The sequence below is a fragment of the Protopterus annectens genome, chromosome 7.part0 (assembly GCF_019279795.1).
Source record: "Protopterus annectens isolate FY-2018-M chromosome 7.part0, PAN1.0, whole genome shotgun sequence".
Classification (NCBI taxonomy): Eukaryota; Metazoa; Chordata; order Ceratodontiformes; family Protopteridae; genus Protopterus; species Protopterus annectens.
The window spans coordinates 1,161,198,427-1,161,224,391 of record NC_056739.1 but is presented as its reverse complement, the minus strand read 5'-3'; the positions used below and the strand labels follow the sequence as shown (position 1 = coordinate 1,161,224,391).

At 40.9% G+C, this 25,965-nt stretch overlaps 1 protein-coding gene across 3 annotated transcripts in view; it reads left to right on the top strand.

Annotated features, from left to right (window-relative positions):
* USP3 (ubiquitin specific peptidase 3) overlaps positions 1-25,965 on the top strand; it is a 1,626,170-nt gene that overhangs the window by 433,321 nt on the left and 1,166,884 nt on the right. For all 3 annotated transcript variants that reach the window (XM_044077747.1, XM_044077746.1, XM_044077748.1), the window contains one exon: positions 21,496-21,579. In XM_044077747.1, coding sequence (XP_043933682.1) covers positions 21,496-21,579 — 84 coding nt within the window. The remainder of the gene's footprint in view (positions 1-21,495; positions 21,580-25,965) is intronic.

The following is a 25,965-nucleotide window of genomic DNA, read 5'->3' as shown; positions in this document are numbered from 1 at the left end:
GAAGCACCCTTAGGCGGAAAGCTAACATTATTTTCAAGAAACTGGCACTGCATTACAAGAGAAAAATGGATTTTGCAGACTATAGACAAAGGTTACAGGTTCCATTTCCATACACTACCAGGAAAGAGAGGAATGCCAAACCTACCACCTTCTCAAAGGGCAGAAGCTCTAAAACAAATATCTCAATTATTAAGAATGCGTGCTGTGGAAAAGGTACCATTTATGGAGCAAGGGAAGGGATTTTACTCCAGGCTCTTCCTGGTACCAAGAAAAGAAAACAAATGGAGGCCTATTCTAGATCTGTCCGCTCTAAATACATTCCTCATTGTTCCAAAATTCAAAATGCTGACCCTACAGCAGCTTCTTCCCATGCTGGGCAAGGAGTCTTGGCTGGTAACTCTAGATCTCAAGGAGGCATACCTGCACGTCCCCATAAGACCAATTTGCAGAAGATACCTCAGATTTCTTGCAGGATCAGAGCATTATCAATTCTCAGCATTGCCCTTTGGCTTATCTACTGCGCCCAGAGTGTTCACGAAATGCCTGGCATCAGTAATCGCTCATTGCAGACTTTAAGGAATTCAAATCTATCCCTACCTGGACGACTGCCTGATACAAGCGGACAACAAAAACAAACTAACAGAAGACTTACAAAGAGTCATCTACCTGCTACAAGCCCTGGGATACACAGTCAATACAAAAAAGTCAAGGCTGATTCCATCCCGAATAATAACCTTTCTGGGTGCAGAACTGGACACATCAAAACAAATGGCATTTCTAACTGCAGAAAAGAAAGAGCAACTTCCTCTCTATTTCTTGGCATTAACAAAGCAGAGCCATCTAACTGCAAGAAAAGTGCTACAAGCTCTAGGCTTCATGGCATCCTGCATAATTCTGGTCCCTCATGCCAGGCTTCATATGAGAAAGCTACAGTGGTACCTAAAGAATTTGTGGTCTCAGCACAAGCACAGCCTGGAAACCAAAATTCCAATGATCCCATGCCTGAAGCAAGAGTTTTTATGGTGGGCTCAGGCCTGTCAATCAAACACAGGTCTGCCCTTCTGCAAAAGTCAACCAAGACAAACAATCACGACAGATGCCTCAGACCTCGGTTGGGGGGTACACATGATGGACAAGTGCATTCAAGGCCTATGGACTCAAGACCAACTGCATCTGCACATAAATCTAAAAGAAATGATGGCAGTAAAATTGGCAATCCAGGCATTCAGACCTCTTCTCCACGAAGGCCAGCTGTTGATAAGGACAGACAACACCACAGTTAATGTGGTACATCAACAAACAGGGAGGCACACACTCATACCCCCTATGCCGGCTGGCACTAGACCTATGGGATGTGGCTCTGAGCTACAACCTTCACTTACAGGCAATTTATGTACCAGGGAAGGAAAACATTCTAGCAGACATATTAAGCAGAACTACAACAGATGCCCACGAATGGATGCTGCATCCGGACATCTTCAAAGCCATCACAAGCGAATGGGGATTACCACAAATAGACTTGTTTGCATCCCCATACAATCACCAGTTGAAGAAATTCTGCACAAGGACTTACCACCCACTTGCTTGGAAGGTGGATTCCCTATCCTTCAGTTGGAAAAGCCTGACAAGCATACACATTCCCACCACTTCCTTTGATGCACAAGGTGCTTCTCAAGATCAAAGAGGAACGACCGAGGATCATTCTGATAGCCCCAGACTGGCCAAGACAACATTGGTACCCACTGCTGAGGAGCATGTCCCGGGAACAAAAATGGAAACTGCCCCTGATCCCATTACTGCTGACACAGAACAACTACAACATTCTGCATCCAAACCTAAAAACTCTGCAGCTAACTGCCTGGAACATTATATAACAGAAATTAACCCAATTTTATCCCAAAGGGTTAAGGACATAATCCTGGAGGCTCGTAGACCTTCAACAAGAAAGAATTATGCAGCAAAATGGAAAATATATCTCATCTGGAGTGCTGCAAAGGGGCAAGATGTGACACTGGTGAACATAGCCAACATCCTGGAGTACTTGGCGGAGCTCTACCACACAGGCCTGTCCTATTCCTTCATCAAGATACATGCATCAGCTATTTCAGCACAATACAGCTTGGATCCTCCTGTCTTCTCGCATCCTCTGCTCAGACAGTTTCTAAGGGGAATTAAAAATGTAAAACCTCCCAGGAAACCTCCATTGCCAGCATGGGACTTGAACTTTGTGCTAGAAAAACTGACTCTACCTCCTTTCGAGCCAGCAGCTACAGCAGACTTGCAATACTTATCCTGGAAGACTGCCTTCCTGCTGGCAATAACTTCAGCAAGAAGGGTCTCTGAACTACAAGCATTAATGGCAGTACAACCCTTCCTGATCTTCCATCAAGATAGTGTGTCCATGAGAACAAATCCTACATTTATGCCTAAGGTGGTATCCAGAGTCTCTTTAAATCAGGCTATCCACCTTCCTACATTCTTCCCAATCCACAGAACAGGGGAGAAAAGCTCTTACATACCTTGGATGTACACAGGCAATTACGCTACTACCTGGACAGAACAAAAAACAATAGAAAAACTGACCAGCTTCTGGTAGCTTATGCAACAGGAAAAGAAGGAAAACCAATTTCTAAACAGACAATTTCCAAATGGATAGGAAATTGCATTAGACTTTGTTACTCCTACCATGGAAAGAAAACTCCAGAGAACATCAGGCTTCACTCCACAAGGGCCACAGCCACTACCACAGCTTTCTTACGAGGAGTGGCTACCAAGGACATTATAGAGGCTGCTACTTGGACCTCCGTGCATACATTTGCCAAGCATTATAACTTACCTCTATACTCTAGATCCCGTGCTGGCTTTGCCACTGCTGTTTTGCAAGGGATCCTGACTACACCATAATCTATTCTCATTTCCTCCTCCCCTAGTTTAGCTATGGTATTCTACCCATTTGTAAGGACTGCAGATGCATCCTTGAAGGACATAGTACAGTTTTGTACCTACCATAAATGTAGATGTCCGAGAGGAATGCATCTGCAGTCAGGATTACCCACCCTCCTTCCCCTCTGAGGTACTCCTAGGGTACTTACCAATCTTCAGCTAGCTTGGGGGGGATCTATTATGGTGTATTTGTTTGTATATATGTACATACATGTTATTTTGTGTGTTTGCTCTCTACTATTTGGAAACGTTGGCATTTATCCAAATTTAGCCTACCAAGAGGGCACCTGGCATCTGGGGCAAGAAACACTGAGGAAGATGGCGTCGGCTGATGCCTTTATACCCGAATAACTGCCGCAATGACGTCGGGTGAAGTGCGACACCAGCCGAAGCCAGACCCAGACTTTGGAATCCGGCCGACCGAAGGGCTGCCTGACGACAGGACAACCCATTTGTAAGGACTGCAGATGCATTCCTCTCGGACATCTACATTTATGGTAGGTACAAAACTGTACTTTCTCCCTCCACAGACAAGGTCTGCATTTCCTTATATTTCTTTCACAGCATCCTCCCCAGTGAACAAGGACAAGAGACCAAAAGAAGAACAGAAATGCATGGAGAAAGACAGAGAGAGAGAGAGAGAGAAGGAAAAATTGGAGTCAGAAAAATTGAGAAGTTGCTCTCTGGATTCCACATTTTTGTCCAAATCAGATCAAAGTTCCTGGATGGGCAGAGCAAACAGTCTCTTGGATCCGTCTGTCTCCTTCTCAGTCCCAGTTCATAACAGACCTGGTGAGTCAGAGACTACACTTATCCATCCTCCAGGAGTGGAGGTATTCCAGACACCTTTATTGGCTTTTTCTATTCTGTCATCCAGAAGCCTGACCAAACAAGACATCAACAGGATGATAAGGCAGTTACTTAGAATGCAGTTCCAACTCAGGGTTCTCTCGGTACTGTCTTTGGGGAACATTCTGAGTCTTGGGCCAACTACCCCTCCTTAATTCTCTGGTCTTGATGTACCTTTTGGACCCAACTCCATTGGATCTGATCTGTCTCAGAGCCAACAGTCCAAGTAACTTCAACTCCCAACAGCTTCCATTCCTTTTTTGACTCTGATATGCCTGGCTTGGATCTGGAAGAGACTCTGGGCTGGGTTTTGGGGGAGGGGAATAAGTCATTACCAAAGTTGTTGGAGCTGTCCCTTCTCCTCAGCATTCTATACCTTGGCTTCAAAGTCAGCTTCAGGGTCAAGACCCATCAGTTCCGAAGTTTATTTCTGTCTGAGGATAGGAGGGGTCTACGTAGCCAATGGCATCCTCTGCCTTTGAGGCTTTTTGAGAAGATACTGTTGATGCTGTGGGAGAAGACACATCCATCCAGTTTGGGTCCATCCAAACCCAGTCAGGAATCAACTTCTACTTCCCATCAATCTGTCGGGCAGGGGCAGTCAGTACTACAGTCTTCCCAGTCTACCTGCTGTATTAGCTCCGAGTCTGATTCGGAACCTTCTGATCTCCCACAAGAACTGGTTCATAAGAAACAGACTTGCAAGGGGAAGCACACAGATTCTTTTCCAGAGTTGTTCATTATTGACAGACTTAACTGAAGACAAAGGTTCCCCTAGATCCCCCTTAGAAGATGTCATCTTCAGTGAGGTTATTGAATTGATGAAACAGAGATGGGGATGGTCCACAGCTAACCCTTCACCAGATGAGTTTGTGTTCCTGGAAGCCTTTGGTTCCATCTCCGCATCATCCTAGGTGGTACCACCCATTAACTTCCTAATTGATCTTAAGGCTTAACGAACATGGTTGAACCCCCCCCCCCCAAAAAAAAGATAGGATTTTGGCAGTCCCAATAGAGAGAGAAAAAAGGAGCAAAGGTCCACCAGTGGATGCAATGGTGGTAGTGGCTGCTACTAAAAAGGAATTGTTTGAAGAAAGTTCCTCAGTCCGGCCCGCTAACAGGGAGTCTAGGGCAATAGATCATTTGCTTCAACGACTTCTGCAGTTTGAGAGCTGAATTACTTAGCCCATGACATCAGATTCCAGAGAGGCTTGAATAAGGAACTTTCCAAGCATCTCTTGGGTAACCTGCCTGTAGGTGTTCAGAAGACCGTGGACTCCCAGCTTTCTACCCTTCAGTCTACTTTCAACGTGAGATACGACTGCTTTCTAATGAAGCTGATGGCATAGCTAGAGAAGTGGGCACCAGTATCACCATATGTCAGCATGCCAGTATGAATTTTTGTGACTTTGCAGAAAGCTTCAATACTTCTTTGTCAGTGCCCCCTCTGATAGCTCCACTTTATTTGGGCCAAAAGTAAAGGACGCTCTAACCAGGAGTTAGCACGATGGAAAGATTCTCTGTGCAGTGGGAATCCACATTTCCACCCCTCAGAGAACAAACTCTGGAAATCAGAGGGCAAGGAAGAAAATGTGGTTTTGTAAATTCGAGTTTTTATCAGGACAGTTCTTGGTGGTGGGCCTTCTCATGGCAAAGGTTGAGGCTTCTACATTGGACGTTGCCTTAGAGGTAGAGGCAGACTGCATAGCCAGGGCTGTTTTGGTCCCTTTACCGAAAAGCCCTTTCAGCACTCCTGAAGAGTTGCCCAACTGCTGTACTGTGGAAGTAGTCGGGGGGGGGGGGGTGCTTCACACCTACAAGCCTGGCAACACACAAAGATGGATTCTTCGGTGCTAAACATAATTTAAAGGGGCTGTACCATACCATTTTCCCTTCCTCCTATGAGGAAGAATAAAGTTCCTGGTATTCCACCCAATCAATGGGAACTTGTAGCAGCAGAAGTTTCAAAGTTGCTAGAAAAAAAGTCATCCAACCAGTCCCTGAAGGCCAGCTAGAGTAAAAAGTCTACTTGAGGTTCTTTTTAGTACCCAAGAAAAGAGGGGACCTCAGACCATCTTGGACCCGAGTCACTTAAACCAATATGTGAAGCAGGCAAAATTCCAGATGGCCACAATTCAGTTCATTTAGCCTCTAATGAGGATGAATGATTGGATGTGGTCCATAGATCTCAAGGATGCATATTATCATGCAACGATAAGTGTTTGAGGAGATTCTTTCCTTTCTGGCTGTGGGACAATCATCTTTTCAGAGCCCTGCATTTCGATCTTACCACAGTCCCCCAGGGTGTTCAGTAAGATGTTGAGGCAGTGGCAGTGCATATTTGTCTGGTAGGGATCCATGTTTTTTCATACCTCACAAGGTGGCACCTAACTGCTATGTCCATTGACCAGTTATTGAACCATTGTGACCGTTTGCTCCATCTGATGATAGAGCTGGGACACGCAGTCAACCTGACTAAAAGTCATCTAATTCCTACTCAACAGAATTCAGAGGTTGCCATCTTGATTCACAGTTTCAGATCACCAGGCTTCCCCACTCCAGGGTGCATTCCCTGGGTCTCATAACCATTTGAGTTCTTCAGCACCTCCCTTCTTAGGCAAGGCTAGTTCTCTGCTTCTTAGGCATTATGCGTTCTACAATCCTAATGGTGCCATTAGCAGATTTTACATGAGAATGCTGCAATGGACTCTAATGGTGCAGTGGTGCCAAAACCTTCATCTGCTCCATACAAAAATCTCTCTCTCGAATGTGCAGACAACACATTTCCTGGTGGATAAAATCTCCATCAGTGACACAAGGACATCCATTTAATCTGGGACCACCTGTGGCTGCAGTGACCATGGACCCATCACTTCTAGAGTGGGGATAGGGCATTTCAAAAAGAAGATGCCCAAGGTGCTTGGTTACACACACACACCAGCCTTCACATCTTTGTCTTCAAGACCCAAGAGTAAGGAAACCACGGTAAAAAATTTCTCCAACGCCAACTTCATGCTTCTTAAGACAGAAGTGGTGAACTTCATGACACCCATGCAGATGGACAATACAGTTACAACTGCTGGATCCTACACAAATGCACTCTATAAGCACTTACACGAGTGCATGGATCGTGCTTTCCCAAACCGAACCAAGATGCTATCCTCCAAAAAAAGGAAGCCAGTCTATGGTCCCCTACCATAAACAAACTGTACAACAGAAGGAAGAAACTGTTGCAAAAGAGAGTAAAATCCCATGAGTGGAGGAGCTCCCTGGTCAACCTCAGTAAGAAGCTGAGATCCCTTATAAGATCCTCCAAAGCTAACTACGAAAACAAAATCGCCACTAATTCTAAGGAGATCCACAAAGCATTCTATAGCTATGTCAAGAATCTCAGTGGCAACACCCAGATCTGCTGTGAGTTGCAGCACAATGGCACCAAAATTACAGAACCAACTGATGTTGCAAACATCCTGGCAGATAGGTTCAGTGCTAACTTTACCCTCCCCTTACCCCTTAAAGGGCCCATATCTATACAGGAAGAATGCAGAGTCCCTGTAATCGCAACTACGCAGGTAAATGCTGCACTCTCTAAAGCCAAAAACACAGCATCCATGGGACCGGACAACATCCCAGGCTGCGTTTTACACGAACTTCAGAATTAACTGGCTCCCCACTTAAGCATCATGTTCAATAATAGCCTCGCATCAGGCTTTGTGCCCACTGAATGGTGCACAGCAACAGTTATCCCACTCCACAAAGGTGGAGCCACCACTGATCCTGGGAACTATCGACCTATTAGCCTGACGAGCCTGGTCTGCAAGGTCATGGAACGTATCATCATGGAACTCATAAACAAAGATATTGGTAACCTTCGAACTCTGTATCCCACCCAGTTCGGGTTTGTGAAAGGCAGATCACTCGTCCTGAACCTGATCGACTTCTTTGAGGCAGTCACCAAATCTGTAGATGAGGGTAAGGTGGTTCACACAGTCTATCTTGACCTCGCCAAGGCTTTTGACACCATCCCCCATTCTGGCATTATAGCAAAACTCACTAAACTAGGTATAAATCCCTACACCACAAGATGGGTTGCCAACTGGCTCACTGACAGAACCCACACTGTAAAAGTTGCAGACTCCAAATCTGACCTCAAAGCAGTGACAAGTGGAGTACCACAGGGTTCCGTCCTGGGACCTCTCCTGTTTGGTATCTACTTCTCTGAAGTACAAGCTAATGCAGAAGGCCTCTGACTAATGAAGTTCACAGATGACTGCAAACTAGGAGCCTTAGTCAAGTCCCCAAATGATGTGGACATCCTACATAAGGGCCTCGCTGAGACAGATGCCTGGTGTCAGAGCCATGGCCTCAAGCTCAATGCCAAAAAGTGCAGTGTCATCCCCTTTGGTAAAAACTCTGTACCCAACACTGAATGTGTGATGAGAGAAATTGGGACCCAGGTGGACAGTACTCTCTCCTCTGATAGTCACATCGCCACAGTAGTTAGGAAGTCCTTCTACGTGGCACACCTCATCATAAAAGGATTCTCATCCGGGAAAAAAGAGGTCATTGTTCCCCTCTACTCGACACTCATTAGACCCATTATAGAGTACAACGCCCCTTTTGGAATGTACCTCACAAGACATCTGCAGCAGCTGGAAAGGCCACAGAAGTACCTGACAAAGAGGATTACTGGCCTCAAACAAATGCCGTACACTGACCGTCTCAAAAAACTCCGGCTTTACTCCATAGCATATCGCCTACTCCGAGGTGATCTCTGCCTAACATGTAAAGCTATGTCAAACCCAGAGCTGTTGGACATGCTACACCTAAAGAAATCCCAATTCCTCCGAGCTACATGCTCTAGGGACCTAAACCTTGTCACCACAATAAACAGGACATGTTGGAGGGATAGATTCCTGGAACAGGCTACCCATCTATGTCAAGCAAAGTTCTTCATTAGCACTCTTCAAGAAAAATCTTGATGAGTGGATGGGAAATAGGAAATACACCCCCAGGATCACTTCTGTGTGTCTGCTCGACAGTGGCACAGGAAAATAACTTTCTTGGGTGGTGTAAGCCAGGGAACCTTGTTGGCTAGGCTTACGTAGGCCCTTGGGCCGATAGTCTAGTACCTACCTATGAACCTAAGATTAGGATGGTCATCATCCTAGCATTGAAGGTATTTCCGGATGTTTTCCCTAAGGATATTATATCCATACAGACAGAGACAGTATGCTTGTAGTCTGGTACATCAACAGACAGGGAGGAAAATGCTACTGTCCCCTTTATCAAGAGGCCATGAAAGTTTGGCAATGGATGATGTCATCTTATCACTTTCTGATTGCAACGCACATACTGGGAACATCCAGTCTGCCAGCAGCCAAATTATGCAGAACTATCTTAATGCTTCGTGAGTGGTCCCTCAATCCAGCAATGACCACCTTTATTTTTCATCACTAATGTTAGAGCAGTATCCAAACCTATTAATACACCCATCTGGACTGCCTTCTCTGGACCAGAAATCCATGAAGTTAGCCCCTTGGCTCCTCCAGTTTTAACTTTAGCCAGAGATGACAGGCTACATACCTCAGTTGTCTAGATCATATCAGTGTCCCAAAAACAATCCACTAAGAAGATCTACCATAGTAAATGGAAGAGGTTTTTCTTTTGGGTGATATCAAGAGGTTTAGATCCTTTCTCTGCCCCATCCCTTCCTTTTTGGAATTCTTGCCTCAGCTTTTCCACAACAACTTTAGGTATTCTACTATCAAAGTACAAATGGCTGTTATTTCCAGCTTTCACACTGGGCAGAAAGACAACTCTATAGCTTCTCTGGAAATCTCAAAGGTCTTTTTGAAGGGAATCTTTATCCTGCAACCACATATTGGAGATCCATTAACTCTTCAGAGATATCACTCTCATGCTGCAGGTATTGACTCAACCATCCTTTGAACCAGCAGCTTCAGCTAATTTGAAGTTTCTTTCTTGGAAGACAATTTTCCTGGTGACTGTTGATTCAGCCAGGTGAATTTCAGAGATGCAGGCACTATCTTGCAAACCTCCCTGTTCATAAAGACAGAGGTTCCTTGATGACCATCACATCTTTCCCTTTCTAAGGTAGTATCCAAGGCTAATTTAAACCAGTCTATAAACCTACCAATTTTTTCCTCAAATTTCTGAGCAAATAGAAGCTTTTGTATATTCTTGAAGTTCATCTCCAACTTAGAACCCTATCTTCATAGTACCAAGCCATTCAGAAAGTCTGATAAGTTTGTTGCCTTCTCAAAGCCTAAGTTGGGTAAAGCAGTTGCTAAGGTTGCTCTCTCCAGATGGCTATCAGATTGCCTTTCTTTGTTTACTATAAAAAGGCTTGCCTGTACATTGTAAACCCAAGCTCTTTTGTAAGGGCATTGGCCACTTCAGCAGCCCTTTCTAGCAGGTTACCTATTGATGATATTTGTGCTTCAGCAACTTGGTCATCAGTTCACACCAGTGTCTGTCACAACACACTAGAGATCACGCTCTTCTTTTGGATTCACCATGGTCAAAAATGTCCTTCCTTGATACTAACCAGGTATAACAGCTTGAGAATCTGTCCTATAGTTGAATCGGATGAAAATTAACAACATTTGATACGAAATTATGCATTTACCACAACAATAGGTTAATGTTGTAATTTTCATGCAGGTCAACCTTCCTTCGTCCCTCCTGCCTGCTTTCAAATTGGCATGAATGGACGTCTGGTGACTGAGTAGTCTTTCAGGCACACCCTGTCTGTGAGCAGTCCTCATTTACTGTTTTTCAGTTATACCATTTTTTCTGTATAGTAATTAACCTTGAACAGGATTGTTATTTATAAAATATATAAATATATTTGTGTGTGTGTGTGTGTGTGTGTGTGTGTGTGTGTGTATATATATATATATACATATATATATATATATATATATATATATATATATGTTATCTTATTGGAGCAAACTCGAACTGAGGTGGAGTAGAGAGAATTGCGGGTAGGGGTGAAGTCAAAGCCCTGGAACCGAAGAACTTCAGAATTGGTGCCAAGATCAGATCTGACAACCCATAGTTGAACCCAATGAAAATCATACAACATGGATTTATTGTTGTGGTAAGTACATAACTTTTGTTTTTGCTGAAATTATTTTATTTTAATAAATGATTTATTGATAATTTTTTTCTTGTGTGTAAAGGGATTATAAATGAGTTTGAAAATTTTATGGTGTATTTGAACAATTTATGACTTTTTATGCTGTGTGTACAAAGTTGATTGTAGGAATATTAATTATTTGGATTTGGTTGTTTATAAGTCTGGGAACAGACTGTTGTCTGAAGTGTTAAGTAATTCACACTTGAACGTCAGCAGTGTACCTTCATAAAGATTGAAAGAAAACGTAATGAAGAGTCAGTTTATTAGACTCAGTCGGCTGACTGATGACAATTGTCATTTTGGTAACAAAGCTTTGCCTGATGGATACACTTAAGAAAAGAGGATCTGATGTCAATTTTCATTCCTCCTCAACCTATAGGTCTGAGTCCGACTTGGCCATTATGCTAGCTCATGTTCTCTAACAAACTCTTGAGCTCCTTCCCTACCCATAATGCACCACCCCTAGCATCATTCAGATCTTGTTTGCCTCTGTAAAAACTGAACGTGGTTGTCTTCAGGTCTCGAACTTCACAGATAAGTGCTTCATTTATAAATTTCTTTTTTTGCTTAAAAAATTTAAAAATATATATTATTGTCATCATCATCTCCCTCCCTCCCTTATACCATTTCTAATTTTCAGTTTGTTCAAATTTTTCATAATACAGTAGCTTAAAAGTAAACTTTTTCCTCAGTAAAGTTTTTCTGCTGTTATGTTTGACAAGTTTTAACTTCCCTTTTTAAAACACTCGCACTTTCCACTGTCCTCCTAGTTAGAGTTACTTCAGTAAGCTGCTGTTTCTGGGCGGACTCAACCTCCACATTCTAACTGACAGAAAAGTAAAAAAAAAATCCATTCTAATAATTTATTTTATTTAAGCAGCATTATTGGGGCTTCAATCCCCAAATTGTAATTGAGACCCTTCAAAAGGTCTAAATTTTTTGTGTTGCCTAAGAAAGTGCCAGGTTTCAGAGGAGTTAGATCTGAAGTTTGTTGCGATCTGACCCTCTCCTGATTACACCAATCTGTTGTGCACATTTTTGTCATATTCCTTAGTCTCTCTTTCTTACCTGGCAAATAATTCTGAAGATCAGAATTTTAAAACTCCTATATGATGGCATTACACTTCATCTTCAGACTTCAAATCCTTTGTAGAATGTGTTCTGATGCAGACATTGTCTCTGTGTGTGTGTCTCTCTCTCTCTCTCTCTCTCTCAAACATTAGCCTTGCAGGAGCAATATTTAAATAAATAAAAAAATAAATAAAAAAGAAATAAAAAGAGTCAGTCTTTTAAGTATTGAGGTTAAGTATAGGGCAGCACCAGAGAACTCTGCACTTCTAAAATACAAGAAATTAAATACTGTAACAGCAGGGTTTTCATAATGGTTAAGTTCTTTTCTTCACAGAAGGCTGTCTATGTGGTCCTGGATTGTTTGGAGGTGCTTGACTAATCCAGGATAGATTGGAGGTTGGTTCATTTGATGTCACTAAATCCTCAACTAATGCAGAGGACTAAACAGCCGAGTTGTTAGTGAACTGTTTCAGCTGACAAAGGTACAGATTTAAAATCCTCCAATATGATACATTTGAGAGTTTTTTTGTTGGTTCTTGTGGGGCTCAACTCCCTGTAAAAGAAAATAATCAATCCATACAGAAAGAGCATCTCAGATCCTCGATCCGGAGTCTCTAGGGCCTCCATCAGATCCTTAGTACCTCTCAGATCTGGCAGGTTTGGTCTCCTAGAGTGTTCTCACCTGACTGCAAATCTTTATCTGATCCAACATCTTTTGGGTCCAGCTGTCTGTAACTTTTGCTGTGGACAACCTCCTTCAGTGGCATTTTGGTGTGGACTCCTTTGGATCTGATTTCTCCAGCCATCGTATCTGGTCATTCCAACCATTCTCTCTCATCTCACTTAGATCCAATGACTGTGTAGGAATAATAATAAAAGGGGGAGAAAGGAAAAACTTTTCCAATCCTGCCCTTTTGCCTACAAATCTGGTCTGTAGCATTGCTTCCCTCCATCTGATCCTGGGCTTAGGATCCAACATCTGGCTGGTTGCCCTGGGAGAGCTAGGCTGTATTCGGATACAAAGCTGTCAAGTGGTAGCATTTCTGTTCAGATCCAAGGCTTCCCTCAGATCTGATGGTGCCACTATTTTTCTGTTGAAGTCAGTTTTTTCATCTGGAGGTTGTTTTTTGACAGTTACATACCTCTCAACTGTCCTGCTTTTGAAGAATGTCTAGATTTTTGTATCATATCTTTGGTCTGTTCCTCAAAAAAAAAAAAAAATAAATTTTTGGCACATCACTGGTGCAATCTGTGGATTTAAGTCACTAAATAATGACTTACATTTTGAGTTTCAGACCAAATCCTTCAAGATCATCTGTGTTAACACAAACATTGTTACTCTAGCAACTTTCTAGCTTCATAAGAGTACTATTAAAAATCTGTCCCTGTTTTTGGACCTTTGTTCCCTCTTTTTGTCAGGTTTTGTCCAGTTTTCTTTCACTAAGTGATTAAGAGATATGGGCACAAACCCGAGAATGCCTGGATTCGTAACTCACCCCTTTGTTTTTTGGGCTATTCCTCAAAAGGGAAGCAAAGGAAAGTTCAGCTGAGTTTTTGATCCCATAAATAAGGATGTGTTTTTCAGTTTAAATCCTCGTATCCTTAGAAAGACTCATGATGATAGTAGTATCCTACTGTTCTAGAGAGTCTCTTTCCTTGAGGGAACGTCTCCCTGTCTTCTTGGATTGTCCTCCCTTCTAAATGAGGATTGGCCTAATGATTAAGGTATTTACTTCACAGACAAAGGTACAAAGCTTGATCTCACTATGAGAAGTTGGCTGGGCTTGGAGTGTTCCACAAGGGCAGCTTGCCTATGAACCTATGTGCAAAGTACATATAATGGAAAAATAATACTAAAATGCTCTGTAACTTCCACCTGTTCCCTTTTTTAACTGTATTTTGGTTTCATGGAGGTGTTTCTCTGGTTCTGGTCTGTCTGGGCCCGTGGTCCATGCCAAGCCTTCGTTTTTGGACAATATTGGTTATTCTGTCTGTTCTTCCCCCACATGATCCTACACTGCAACTCCATTTTCTCTCTCTAACACTAAGGTTCCAAAACTAAAATGGTCTTCCCTTCCAGGGGCTATGCAGAGCTCATTGTAAGGGCAGTCTCCTAAAATGAGCAGAAGGTGTATAGTAACCTACTGAACAACTCATTCCACTCTATCCTTACTCTTTTTCGCTCCCCCTCACTCTGTCTACTTCAAGCTTCCCTTAGGAAATACCTCCCACAGGCTTCTATATAATTTCATACATCTCCTTTGATCCCCAATATCATTTAACAAACAGCTAAGTAAAAGAACAAAATAATCCCCTTTGGATCCTACTATCCTTGTCAAATGTTTTTTTTTCCCCTTTTTAATCGACAGTCATTCTCATTATACCTTATTGACCATTACAAATGTGTTTTTCCTTTACTCTGACTTCTTTTTATTACAACCACCTTAGAATCTAGATCTAGACCTTCTGTCACTTGACAGACACATTTCTCCCTGATATTTTTAATCTAAACCTGACAGTCTGGTTTCTCCCTTTTGATGGTTCTCCTACCCTTGTCTTCTGTTGATTCTTCCCTAGGAAACTTTTCAGAAGTGAATAATGAAAGCTGCTTTATGGGGTTGACCAGGATCAGATAAATTCTTCTTAGCATCTGACTCATTCAATTCTTGAATTTTTGTTTGATCTGTTTTATGAGTATACAAGCGCAGCGTGTTTTTTTTTTTTTTTTTTTTTTTTTTTTTTTTTTTTTTTTAATAATTTAATTCTAAAAAAACGAAATCCTCTAGGATCTCCTCTTCTAAGCCATCTGCTGCTGCTGCTTCTTTCTTGGCTCCAGATTCTTCTTAAAGAGGTCTTATAAAGATCCATTCTCAACCTAGGATTCAAATAAGATTGTTATATGATCTGACTACCTCTTCAGATTCAAGAAAGACAAAATTATCTGATCTGACTTTGTTGGATCTGACACCATGTAAGCCAAATCCATCTGTTACTGGACGTTCTGTCTTGATAAACGTGCCTAGGACTCATTTTTGTACCGTCGGTTGATCTGATCCCCTTCAAAGGTACCTTCTCCTTTTCAAGAAAGACCTAGAGCTCCATCAATATATATTCCACTTGTTCTTCCAGAAACCGCACAGAAGAAGATGTGAAGAAAGTAGTGAGGAAGATTCTCTCAGCGGAGAGAGAGTTTTTTTAAACTGAAACTCACAGCTATCTCTACTTTTATGCAAAATTCTAGGATTCTTCCAAAATACTCATAATACTGTGAATAATTAATTTAGTAGGTACCATTTACTGACTTTTCTATTGCACCATGCAAACAAATTTGATACTATAAACCTTGATTTTTTTTTCTCTTTAAACCTGCATCTGGATTAAAAAAAAATGAAGGATAGGGTCATGTTGAGTACAAACCATTCTTTCCTTCCTATGGTGGTGCAAGAATTTACAAATAAGAGAGTGTACATGTTCCATTTAATAGTTATACATACAATTGCATTCCTAACTACACCATATATGACACGTTAAGAAATCTGTTCATCCAGTCTTTCCTTTCAAACATAAGGTGACAAATATATCACAAACGTGATTCAAACCAAATGGTTTTACAGGTAGTGTTTCTTTTATGTATAACAAAGGACTTACTTTCCTTAAAATCATAAAAAAGATCATTTACTCACATATGCAACTTCCTTCACTATACTCCCAGTCCAGAATCTCTATGAATGATATATATGTATGGCTAAAATCGTGGCCAAATCCTTATACCTTTATCATCCATCACATTCCGATTTCAAGTCCAAGAGCTGTTGAGCCTTTAGACCAGTCTTATCCAGTAATATCAGCCCTTGGAGTCCACCCATAGGTTGAAGATGAATGAAAGTTGACATCATCAAATAAAGAAGTTATGTACTTGCCATAATGTTCCGTCTGTGTTGTCCATGTTCATTCACTCTCAACTCCCCACCCCCCCAACCCCCTTCCTTTTCTAATGTCTAACTTCTGGAGGAGCAAAAAGCTTCAAGACACTGTTGTCCTTGTGTTCACCTCCAAATATGGCATCCCCTCCATATTTTATAATTGCTTCATGGAAGAATGAGATTCCCTTATCTGAGATTAACTATGTCATTTATAATTTACTTTAATAGTTTTTCCTTTATGGTCTTCCTGTCAAGCTACAAATTAAGATCTGAGGGATGCTAGGGATGGAACTTGAGAGTTTGTTACAGACCACGAGCTACTCCGATCTGAGGATCGGATCCAGATGCATAGGTTGAGGATGAATGAAAATGGGCAACACAGATGGAACGTTATGGTAAGTACATAACTTCTTTTTATCCTGAAATTTTGTGAAATCAAGGAGCTGTAAATTATTATACAAACTTACAGATTAATATGCAACAGCAATGAAATAGGGAAAGTTAGTAGTTACTTCATGTTATCAATGGTACTTAAAAATACTGTGGACGATGCAACATTAAGAATGTGATTAAAAATAACTGGAAGATTCCTAGTGTTTTTCCAAGTTAACTAGTAAAATAGGGGCACAACCCATTTTTGTGGTAAAAAGATAGAATTTAAAATGTTCCCCAGAGCAAGTTAAATTTTGCTTTAGAAACCGTCAATTCCAAGGGATGTACAAATGTAATGATTGGAACTATTGTAAATGTTTAGGAATGGGCTGCAACCCTGTTAAAATCAGAGGCAGATTTTTATAAGCATTTTTTTTTCACAAGGTATGTTGTTTAAGCAGCCTTTTGTACACAATGCCTTGAGTTTTATTTAGGCAAAACTACAAGAGAACTGCATTATAGGATCTATGAGCAAATGCATGCAGTAGACATCAATGACTCTAAATGCTTTAGCTAAGCATTCTGGTTGCTGGGAGATGTAGTAAAAGCACACACTTTAGTTTTGCAGTGATAGACTAAGATTTTTTTTACCAAATTTGATGCTGCTCTTGTTTTAGAATGAAAGGAATATTGTTGTCAGGTTAACGTAGATGCTTGTGATTTGAATGATGATGATTTTAAAATTTACTTTAAATGGAAACATGTGAAGCAATAGTCATGTGATAGAAATGTCACATGATAAATATACTATTTAATTTTTTTGTTTGGTTATTTTACCTTCAGTCTGAAGCTCTGTTAGGGATGAAAGTGCTAACTGAGTGTATTTTAATTAACTGAATTATCTGCGGTGGTGGTGCTGCGGTAGCGTTGTCACCTCACAGTAAGACGTTGTCCTGTTCGATTCTCAGCTAAAGCGTCTTCTTTGTGGAGACGTGCGTGAATGGGCATACCTTCGTTGAAGGTTGTGCATCAGGCCTGGCAAGTCGGTAAGTAAAAATCTACTGCCAATCATTAGCGGACCGGAGTTCCGCTGTGGCGACCCCTAACCGGGAAAAGCCGAAAGATACATGTGCTTTTCTGGGTTTTTTTCAGTCTTCACTTTATACGACTTTTTTGTGTTCTTGGAAGTCTTTGTAGTGTAAAATAAATACAAAACATCTGCTTCTATTCCAGAAAAAAAGTGTAGTACAACACTGTATATAGTAAGGGAGTAATTCCCAGCACCATGAGTTTCCTTCGATTTTTGTGAAAAGTGTTGCTTACTCTTTAACTGCAAACCACACTTTATGTTTTAACTGTAAAGTAATCAGCCATGCAGTTGCATTCCTGCTGTCCTTAATGATGTAGCACAAGTGGGATATTTGACAACATTGTACACCCTTTATTTTACATGCTTAATATATAGCCTTATCCAATTTAGGGGATAATAACGCTATGTTCATGCATATCAGTCCTTGTAACCCCATTCTCATAAAGACTGGAAAAGACATTCTTAGGCTGGAGACTTCCAGAGAAAAGGACAGTGTGCTTATTGCTGTGGAAGGCGGGGCCGGCCTTAGGCATAGGCGAACTAGGCGACCGCCTAGGGCGCCGTAAAGACCGGCGTCATAAAGGGCGCAAATTAAGTGAGTTAACTTAAACTTTACTTCTCTCCACTTTTCAACTCTAGCATTGTGCCCGTTTGTACTGCAGCATTGCACCCTCCCCCACTTGTGTAATTAAGCACGATTCATCCACCAGTGCACACAGAATGGCCCCCTACTGTATTCTTCCACCCCCCCATCTATTTGATGAGTCTCAGTGACTGCTCTTGTTGAGGATTATTTAAAGCATCCAATCAGTGATGCTTTCGTTTACCACTGACATCCCTGGCTACTGTTCCAATCACCAGTATATAATGCAGCTCACGCCCGCCTCTCACACCTTTCTTCATTGACGAGATAGAGGCGGGCGCCTCTATTGGCTGTCGTTACTTTCTCTTTCTGATCTGTGGACTGGTCGGCGTGGATTATCGGCGGTCTGATTCCCTTCACCATGTGGGCTACGGCGGGCTACCAACTTGGATTTTTGCATTTTTTTGTGCTTACTTGCTTTTGAAGGTAAGTAAGTTGATTCGGGCACGCAGCTTTCATGCTTATGCTACGAAACGCCAGATAAAATATAATATTGCTGAATTTGCTGTGTTTTCCTGCTCTGGCCTGGGTTAGCGGATAGTTGTGAAAACTATTGTTTTTCCTGTTTTCTGCAGTTAGTTTTTTGGATCGGATGCATTACTTAGCTCGCTGGTCAGCTTAGCAAGTGCATTTCATAATGTGTGCCCCAGTGGTGAGCTGGACTTTACGACCATAACTTTGTCCGGGATTAGCAATGCCTGAAACCGTCCCATCATATTATCTTCACCATATTGTCAGTGGGTTTGTACCTTTAGCACTTCACCATGCAAAATAATGTGCTCCTACATAGTTCTAATGTCAGTGTTAGAAGAAAAATGGGTATCGTAGAGATGGTTTAAGTGGTGTTTCTCACTGTTGGTTGCACAAAATTTGCACTTCAGTCCTGTTACCAACTTTGTATTATTGACTGGAGTGTTAAGAAATGTTTATTTCTGATAAGCACATAAAGAGCTTTGTATGATGATTGCAAATCTGATTTCAGTACATCAGGATATTATTACAGACATGGCAAATTCATACTGTCAGAGCAGAGTTTTCCAATATGCTGCTTATTGCAGGTAATAGAAAAGAATGTTCTAGTTAATAGAAGAGATTGCACTCCAAGAACTTTGAAAAAGAAGCAGAAAAGTATTTTCATTCCAAGGCTTAAAACAACTTTAGCATAAAAACTGCTTTATCTTAGCAATAATCGAAAACAATGTGTTTTTTAGTGTAATATGTCTTGAACAGACTATATTTTTCCTAGTATGAAACTAAACTGTCCTTTCTTTGCTCTGTGTATCCAAATCCATGGTCTTGGGCACCAACAAGGTTCAGAAACTGGTATATTAAATTAGTCTACCTTTTAGAACAGAACTGTAATTTTGCCAAAGAGCACGCAGCTCTCACCCTCTTTATAGCAAAAATCTATTTTCAAACAGTAGCATCAACAGATTTTTTTCTACAACATCTTTCAGTTTACTTTGCTTTATTACTTTTTTCAGAGTTTTGTATCTGGGGCAAGTTTCCAATTGCACCTAATTCAGTCCTGCTTAACTGAACTGGTCCAGGTTATGCTCACATTTTGTTTTGGACTACTAAAGGCTGTTTCTAATGCAACACAGGCCATACACATTACAACTTTTTAGGGTTTATGCACTTGTTTTCACATAACCCTTTACTCCATTTTTGACACAGGAGTCAAATGACTAGAGAAGCCAGGGCACAGAGGCGAGACAAGCCATTAACATCCCTCCAAGCCTGTGGTCAGTAGAGAAATGGTTGGGTTGTCTTAGGCTGAAGAGCTAGCACGTAATCAGAGTTCTTTCATTTATCACGCTGCATCCATATAAATTGTTTTGCTACAGATGGAACACTTACCTTTTGCACCATGTCATAAGATTCAAGCAACACTGATGCATTTTCCTCTTATTTCTTTAATTTTTTATCCTATATGTTTATTGCTTATGTTATAATTGTATATTTTTCCAACACAGAAGTCTATAAACCTTTGAGACTAATGACACTAAAGCAGGGATAGGAAAGAGACGCATTCATAGACTTGGACACAACTTCAGGAGCCTACCCTGACTTCACTGGGGATTCAATAGATTTTTGGGCCTTGGTTTATGCATTTTTTATTAAAAGGGGCCCATGCATATACTAGGAGTGACAGGGTAGAAAATGCATCATTGTATGTAGTATTTAAATGCCTTGCGGCTATGTTATTAGGCATGCTATCATGACAAAGTGAGGCATAAATCTTCTGCAATAATTATACAGCCATAAAAAGCTCTTACTTGCTTCTTTATGTGTGGTCTTGAGCAATTTCTTGTAGCCTGTACTTTCCCCAGTTGAAGTTTCATCAGACCGTACCTTGTGGAGACTTCATGCATTCCAGCTGTACATTTAGATGGGCTGACCCTCAAATCCTTTGCTAGATTGAATCCAGAACTGTCTGTATCCTTAGCAGGTGAAACTCTCAGTCCTTACTGTAAATTAACATCATTCTTTGAAATGTGACTGAGACTCGATATAACTAAAAAACACTTTTTGCTGAAGTCTATCTAGGGTAGAGAAAGCTGTCTGCTCTTTAACTTGCTCTGTTAGAGGGGACTGCCTGTAAGATTTTAGTTTACGTCTAGCCTCATAAAGTAATGTGCTTTCCCTAACCTTTATACTAATTCATATCTTCTAGGCATTAGCTACGCTTCTATTTTAGAAACCTTTTAAGTTTACAGAAGTCATTGCAAAGTGTGATGGTGCCATTCATTTTTTACTCAACACCAGTGATACCACCTGTCAAGCTTCAGGGATCCAGTAAGACATTTTCTTCTGGCTTTATAACTATGTCATGCTTAACTAAGGTATTTTATTTTTTTTCTGTCAAGACTAACTCCATAAAATGAATAGCATCACCCACCCATGAAGCCAAATAATACTTGAAGCCAAAAACCTCCTGGAGTGATGCAGTCCTCAAAATTCACACAGCCAATAAAAATAAGATTTTCTTTATTAAAAAGTTAAGCGCTTTCGTCTCTGTTGAACTAGGGACTACAGAACAAAATCATTAAAACCTGGTTCTGATTTTCCATGCATTTAAACATTGAAAACTGGAGTGGCTTATGTGGGGGTGACCCATCCGTGGGTGTGGCTCAAATAGGGGTGTTCCTTGAGTATGGTGTGGGTGGGACTTAAGGGGGCGCCAGAGCAGTACTTCGCCTAGGGCGCTGTTTCAGCTAAGGCCGCCCCTGGTGGAAGGCTGTCAACATCAGCAGCAAATTTCTGGGAGGGTATTCCAGGCAAAGTGATTAGTGTATTGTCTCTTCACACGTAAATCTAAATGCAGTAATGAAAGGCATGTACATTTCTTCTGTACTGAATAGCTTTGATGAAGTGTCTCAACCTTATCAGTAAAAAAAATAACTAGCTTGTCTTTTATTTTTCCGTTTTACAGTTATCGATGTGATGACTTTGTAGTAAATGATACCAAATTGTGCTTGGTACAGAAAGTTCGAGAGCATTTACAGAACCTAGAAAAGTAAGTTGGATGCTGTAGTTGTATGTTCTCAAAGAAGCAGTGTTGTTAGCTTTGACTTAATTGCATCTTGTTTTTTTGCAGCATATACTTTGTTTTGGAAGTGTGTGGAAGTTGTATTTATTCAAAATGTTAATGGTTTTGATTACATGAAATTGTTTCTTTTTTTGCCATTGTTTCCCCTCCTTTCGAGCATTGAGGCTTCATTCCAAATAAGTAATTCTCTCCCCTTCTTCCATCACCTGATGATATCAAGAGGAAGAGTTGAGAGCTATGGAATTTGGCCTTCCTTCTATTTGGGGGATGAGAGAGTCTGAATTTTTCTGCAGCCCTTCCTGTATTGCTGGGAAAGCCCGGTACATTACTTGCTACATTGAGCCTATTAAAGATGCATGCATTCGCATATCTGTAATACTCAGCTGTAGTTTCCGAAGTCTTTTACATAGAGAGTGCATTTCCAGACTTTCCCTTAGGCAGAGTTTCTGCAATGGCATGCATCCAGTATGCCCCCCCCCGAGCATTGGTCGCTCACGCCTGCTCATCCACAGTTGATTCTTCTAGTACCCTGCAACTAATTTAAGTCAGCTGAGGCTTGTTTGTGCTCCATCCTTGTGTACTGTGTATATGGCCTGTACCAAATCATGACTACTGATTTCAATGAATCTGGGGCAAAACATAAAGTAGAAGTGAGGGGTAGCTGTCACATTAAATTACAAAATGAGAGCAAAAAAATCATGCTCGTCCAGCCTGCCTTTTTTTTGTGTACTGTTCTTATATTTGCCCATACATTTTCCCTCTCCCTTAGTTGTACTCCTGTTCCAGGTATCTTGAATGTCTGTCTAGTTCATGGTTGTTTCTGTTGACCCCTTCAACCAGTTCATTGTTTTCTAGAAGGATTTACTTTCTGATGACCAGGTTGAAGTTTGTGCCATCAGTCTGCTTAGTATATCCCCTACAGCTATCACTGTTTTTAGTATGACTTCATACTGACCATAACAGCTGTATGAATTCACATAGTTTTTTTCATCCACTGTAAACAAAAGTTTGTTTTTTCAGTATCTTTATGCATCTTATCCTCAGTCCTCCTTTATTACTCTGGTAACCTTCTGGATCATAGATACTGGCTTAATATTCTTCTCCCTTTATGTGCACCAAAACAGTACGTAGTATTCTAGCTGCAGCCTGACTAGAAATCTTTAGAATGACGCAGGAAATATCTAGCTTTCCTTTACAAGGATCACTGCTGTAGTGAGATTACTTATGCATGTGAATTACTCTAGGTCTGACTTCCAAAGATTTTTGTGGATATCCCCAGAAAAGCGCTGGACTTCAGCCTTAGCCCAGGACATTATGGCAGAAATGTCTCATTCAAATAGCAACACAGATGCTCGTGAGACCCTCCTGCACGGCAATACCATCCAAGGATACAAAAAACAAAAAACAGCCAGCAGGTAGCGCAGATGGAAAAACAATTTAATTCAACCCAGAGAACAAATTCTGTGGGTTATAAAGACACAATAAATCCAAACCGGTTTCGGCTCCGCAGAGCCTTCTTCAGTGGATGCAAATAAAAATGAGAACACCACATGAAAAAGCATCTCATTATATATGTGTATACACACCCAACACATAACAGTATAACCAATCAACACAAGACATTCATCAATTATACAAAAACTTTAAAATTGGTCATTAAGACCAGGTGGAAACAGAGCTCCCAGTTTAACTATCCATTTTTTCTCAAGAAAATTAAGTAGCTCATGCCAACCATCTTTGTCCTTACAAATACCACTAATGTGGTCAATGACCACAAATTTAAATTTGGCAGAAGTGTGCTTTAAAGTATGTCTAAATAAAGCATTATGTGGACGTTTATTTTTAATGGCACTTAGATGTTCACATATTCTTGAGCGAAAAGCTCGGGAAGTTTGTCCCACATAAAATGCAAGACACGTACAGGTCACCAAATAGATGACCCACTTGGTACTACAATTGGCCCATAACTTGATTTCAAAAACCTGAGAAGTATTTTTACTGGTAAACTCTGAAGTATTGGAAACCCGCATGCAATGTGCACAATGACCACAAGCAAAGCAACCAACTATGGGACCTCCAGTCAAAGAAATTTGATGACTGCCTGTGGGGTTGCCAACACACTTTTTGTAATGGCTAAGTCTAGAACCCATGGATCTTCCCTTTCTGAACGAGAAAAAACATCTATCCCTAAGAAAGGGGTGCAATTTGTCATCAGCCAACAGGACATTCCAATGTCTCTGAATAATGTTCATAAAACCTTGAGTATTACGTCCATAGGTTGTGACAAGGCGTAAAGGTTGTATGCCCGCATTGTTGTTATGATGTTTATATCGTAATAAATCTGACCTGTTGAAATTGGAAGCCCATTGTTTGGCCTGATTAATGATAACTGGACGATAGCCCCTCTCTAAGAATCTATAAACCAAATCATCGCGTGTTTCAATATAAGATGCCTGATTGGAACAAATCCTCTTGGCTCTAAGAAATTGTGATTTGGGTATATTTTGGATGATATGTTGTGGGTGGAGGCTTGAAGCATGTAACAGGGAATTGTATTCAGGAAATTTTCTAAAGATGGTGGTGGACAATGTATTATCAGGGTTCCTGGTAATTTCCACATCCAAAAAACATTTTGAGTCTGTGGAAGGACATTTTGAATTCAATGCCCCATACATTGTTGTTAAGATAGCTAAGAAATTCCCTGAGATACTCCTCATCCGCCCTCCACACCAACCAACAATCATCCAAATATTCGCGCCAAATGTCCATTTCACACATATAGATGTTATGATTTGGATCATATATGATGATCTCCTCAATATATGCCATGAAGAGATCAGCATAAATGGGTGCAAAAGATGCACCCATAGCCGTCCCTTTCTTTTGCCAAAAACACTGATTTTGAAAGTAAAAAACATTACTAGTGAGCACATATTCCGTAAGGCATACCAAAAAGGTGTTAAATCCTGGTTTGTAGAGCCCTGATCTATTGAGCCAATAATCCAAAGCCTGCAAACCTGCCCAATGTGGTATATTAGTGTATAAAGAGGTAATATCTAAAGTGCACAATAACCAAGTGGGTTCAAGTTGTGTATCATTTATAATGTCCAAGAATTGAGTGGTATCCTGAATTCTGGATCTAATGTATGGGAGCAAAGGTTTAAGATGGAAAGTCAAATATTCTGACAGGGGCTCAGTGATAGACCCATGTCCAGAGACAATGGGTCTACCTGGTGGATTAGTAGCATGTTTATGTATCTTAGGCAAAAGATAGAGATACTGTTTTTTCGGGGATGTGACCATCAATTGTTCCTTAATATATGTTGTAATAATCCCCTCCTCCACTGCTTGTGTCAAAAACTGACGAATTTTATGATGAAATTTGGTGGATGGATCCAAAGGCATGTGCATATAATAGTCACCATCCCCCAATTGTCGCATAGCCTCCTGATTGTAAGCTACCTCATCTAAAACCACCACTGCTCCCCCTTTATCAGCTGGAATCACAACCAGATTCTTGTTATTAACAAGTTCTTCCAAACTTGATACCTCATCCTTGGACAAATTGTTGTAAAGTGGAGAAAAATCCCTAAGATGACAGTGCAAATCATTAAGCACATTTTTCATGAAAACTCCCACCAGATGAACCATGGGGGGATTAAAATTGGATTTTTTAAACTTGAATGTGCTGACAGATTCAACAGTTTTGTTGGCAAAGAACACCTTCAGGTTTAACATCCTACAGAAATTAGCCACATCTTGGGCAAGGGCATATTCGGAAACAAAACTCCGGGAACAAAATTCAGTCCCTTGTTTAATAGTTGGATTTGAGTGCTGGTAAGCTCAACCGAGGAAATATTGTGCACATTGCATGGGCTATTCAATGTTCGGTCACCATCTTGAAAAGATCCTGAAGACCCTGTTTGGGTCTGTCTTTTTTTATGTTTGCGCCCCCCCCCCCCGTCTGTATCTATGTCCAAAGGGGGTGGACAATTGGTTTTCTTAGCCTGCGGTAACCTATCACTGGAGTGGACTTCAGAATCACCTTCAGTAGTAGATGACGTATCCTCACCAGAGGTGCCACTAGAAGAGAAAACACTCTTCTTTAAAATAGACTTGGGTCGCTTTCTTTTGGGAGTGGAATATCTCTTGTTATTAGAACTCTCCAGAGGTGATCTAAATGACACATTTTTGGAGGTGTCAAATGGTTTACCCTTCTCATAGTCATTTACATCTCTGAAAAATTTTTTAAGTTTCCTCTCTTTTAAATTCGATTCTAATTTGGATAGGTCCGTAGATAGTTTTTTAATTTGTGACGAAAAAGAGTCACAATTTTCATAATTGCTAGCCTCA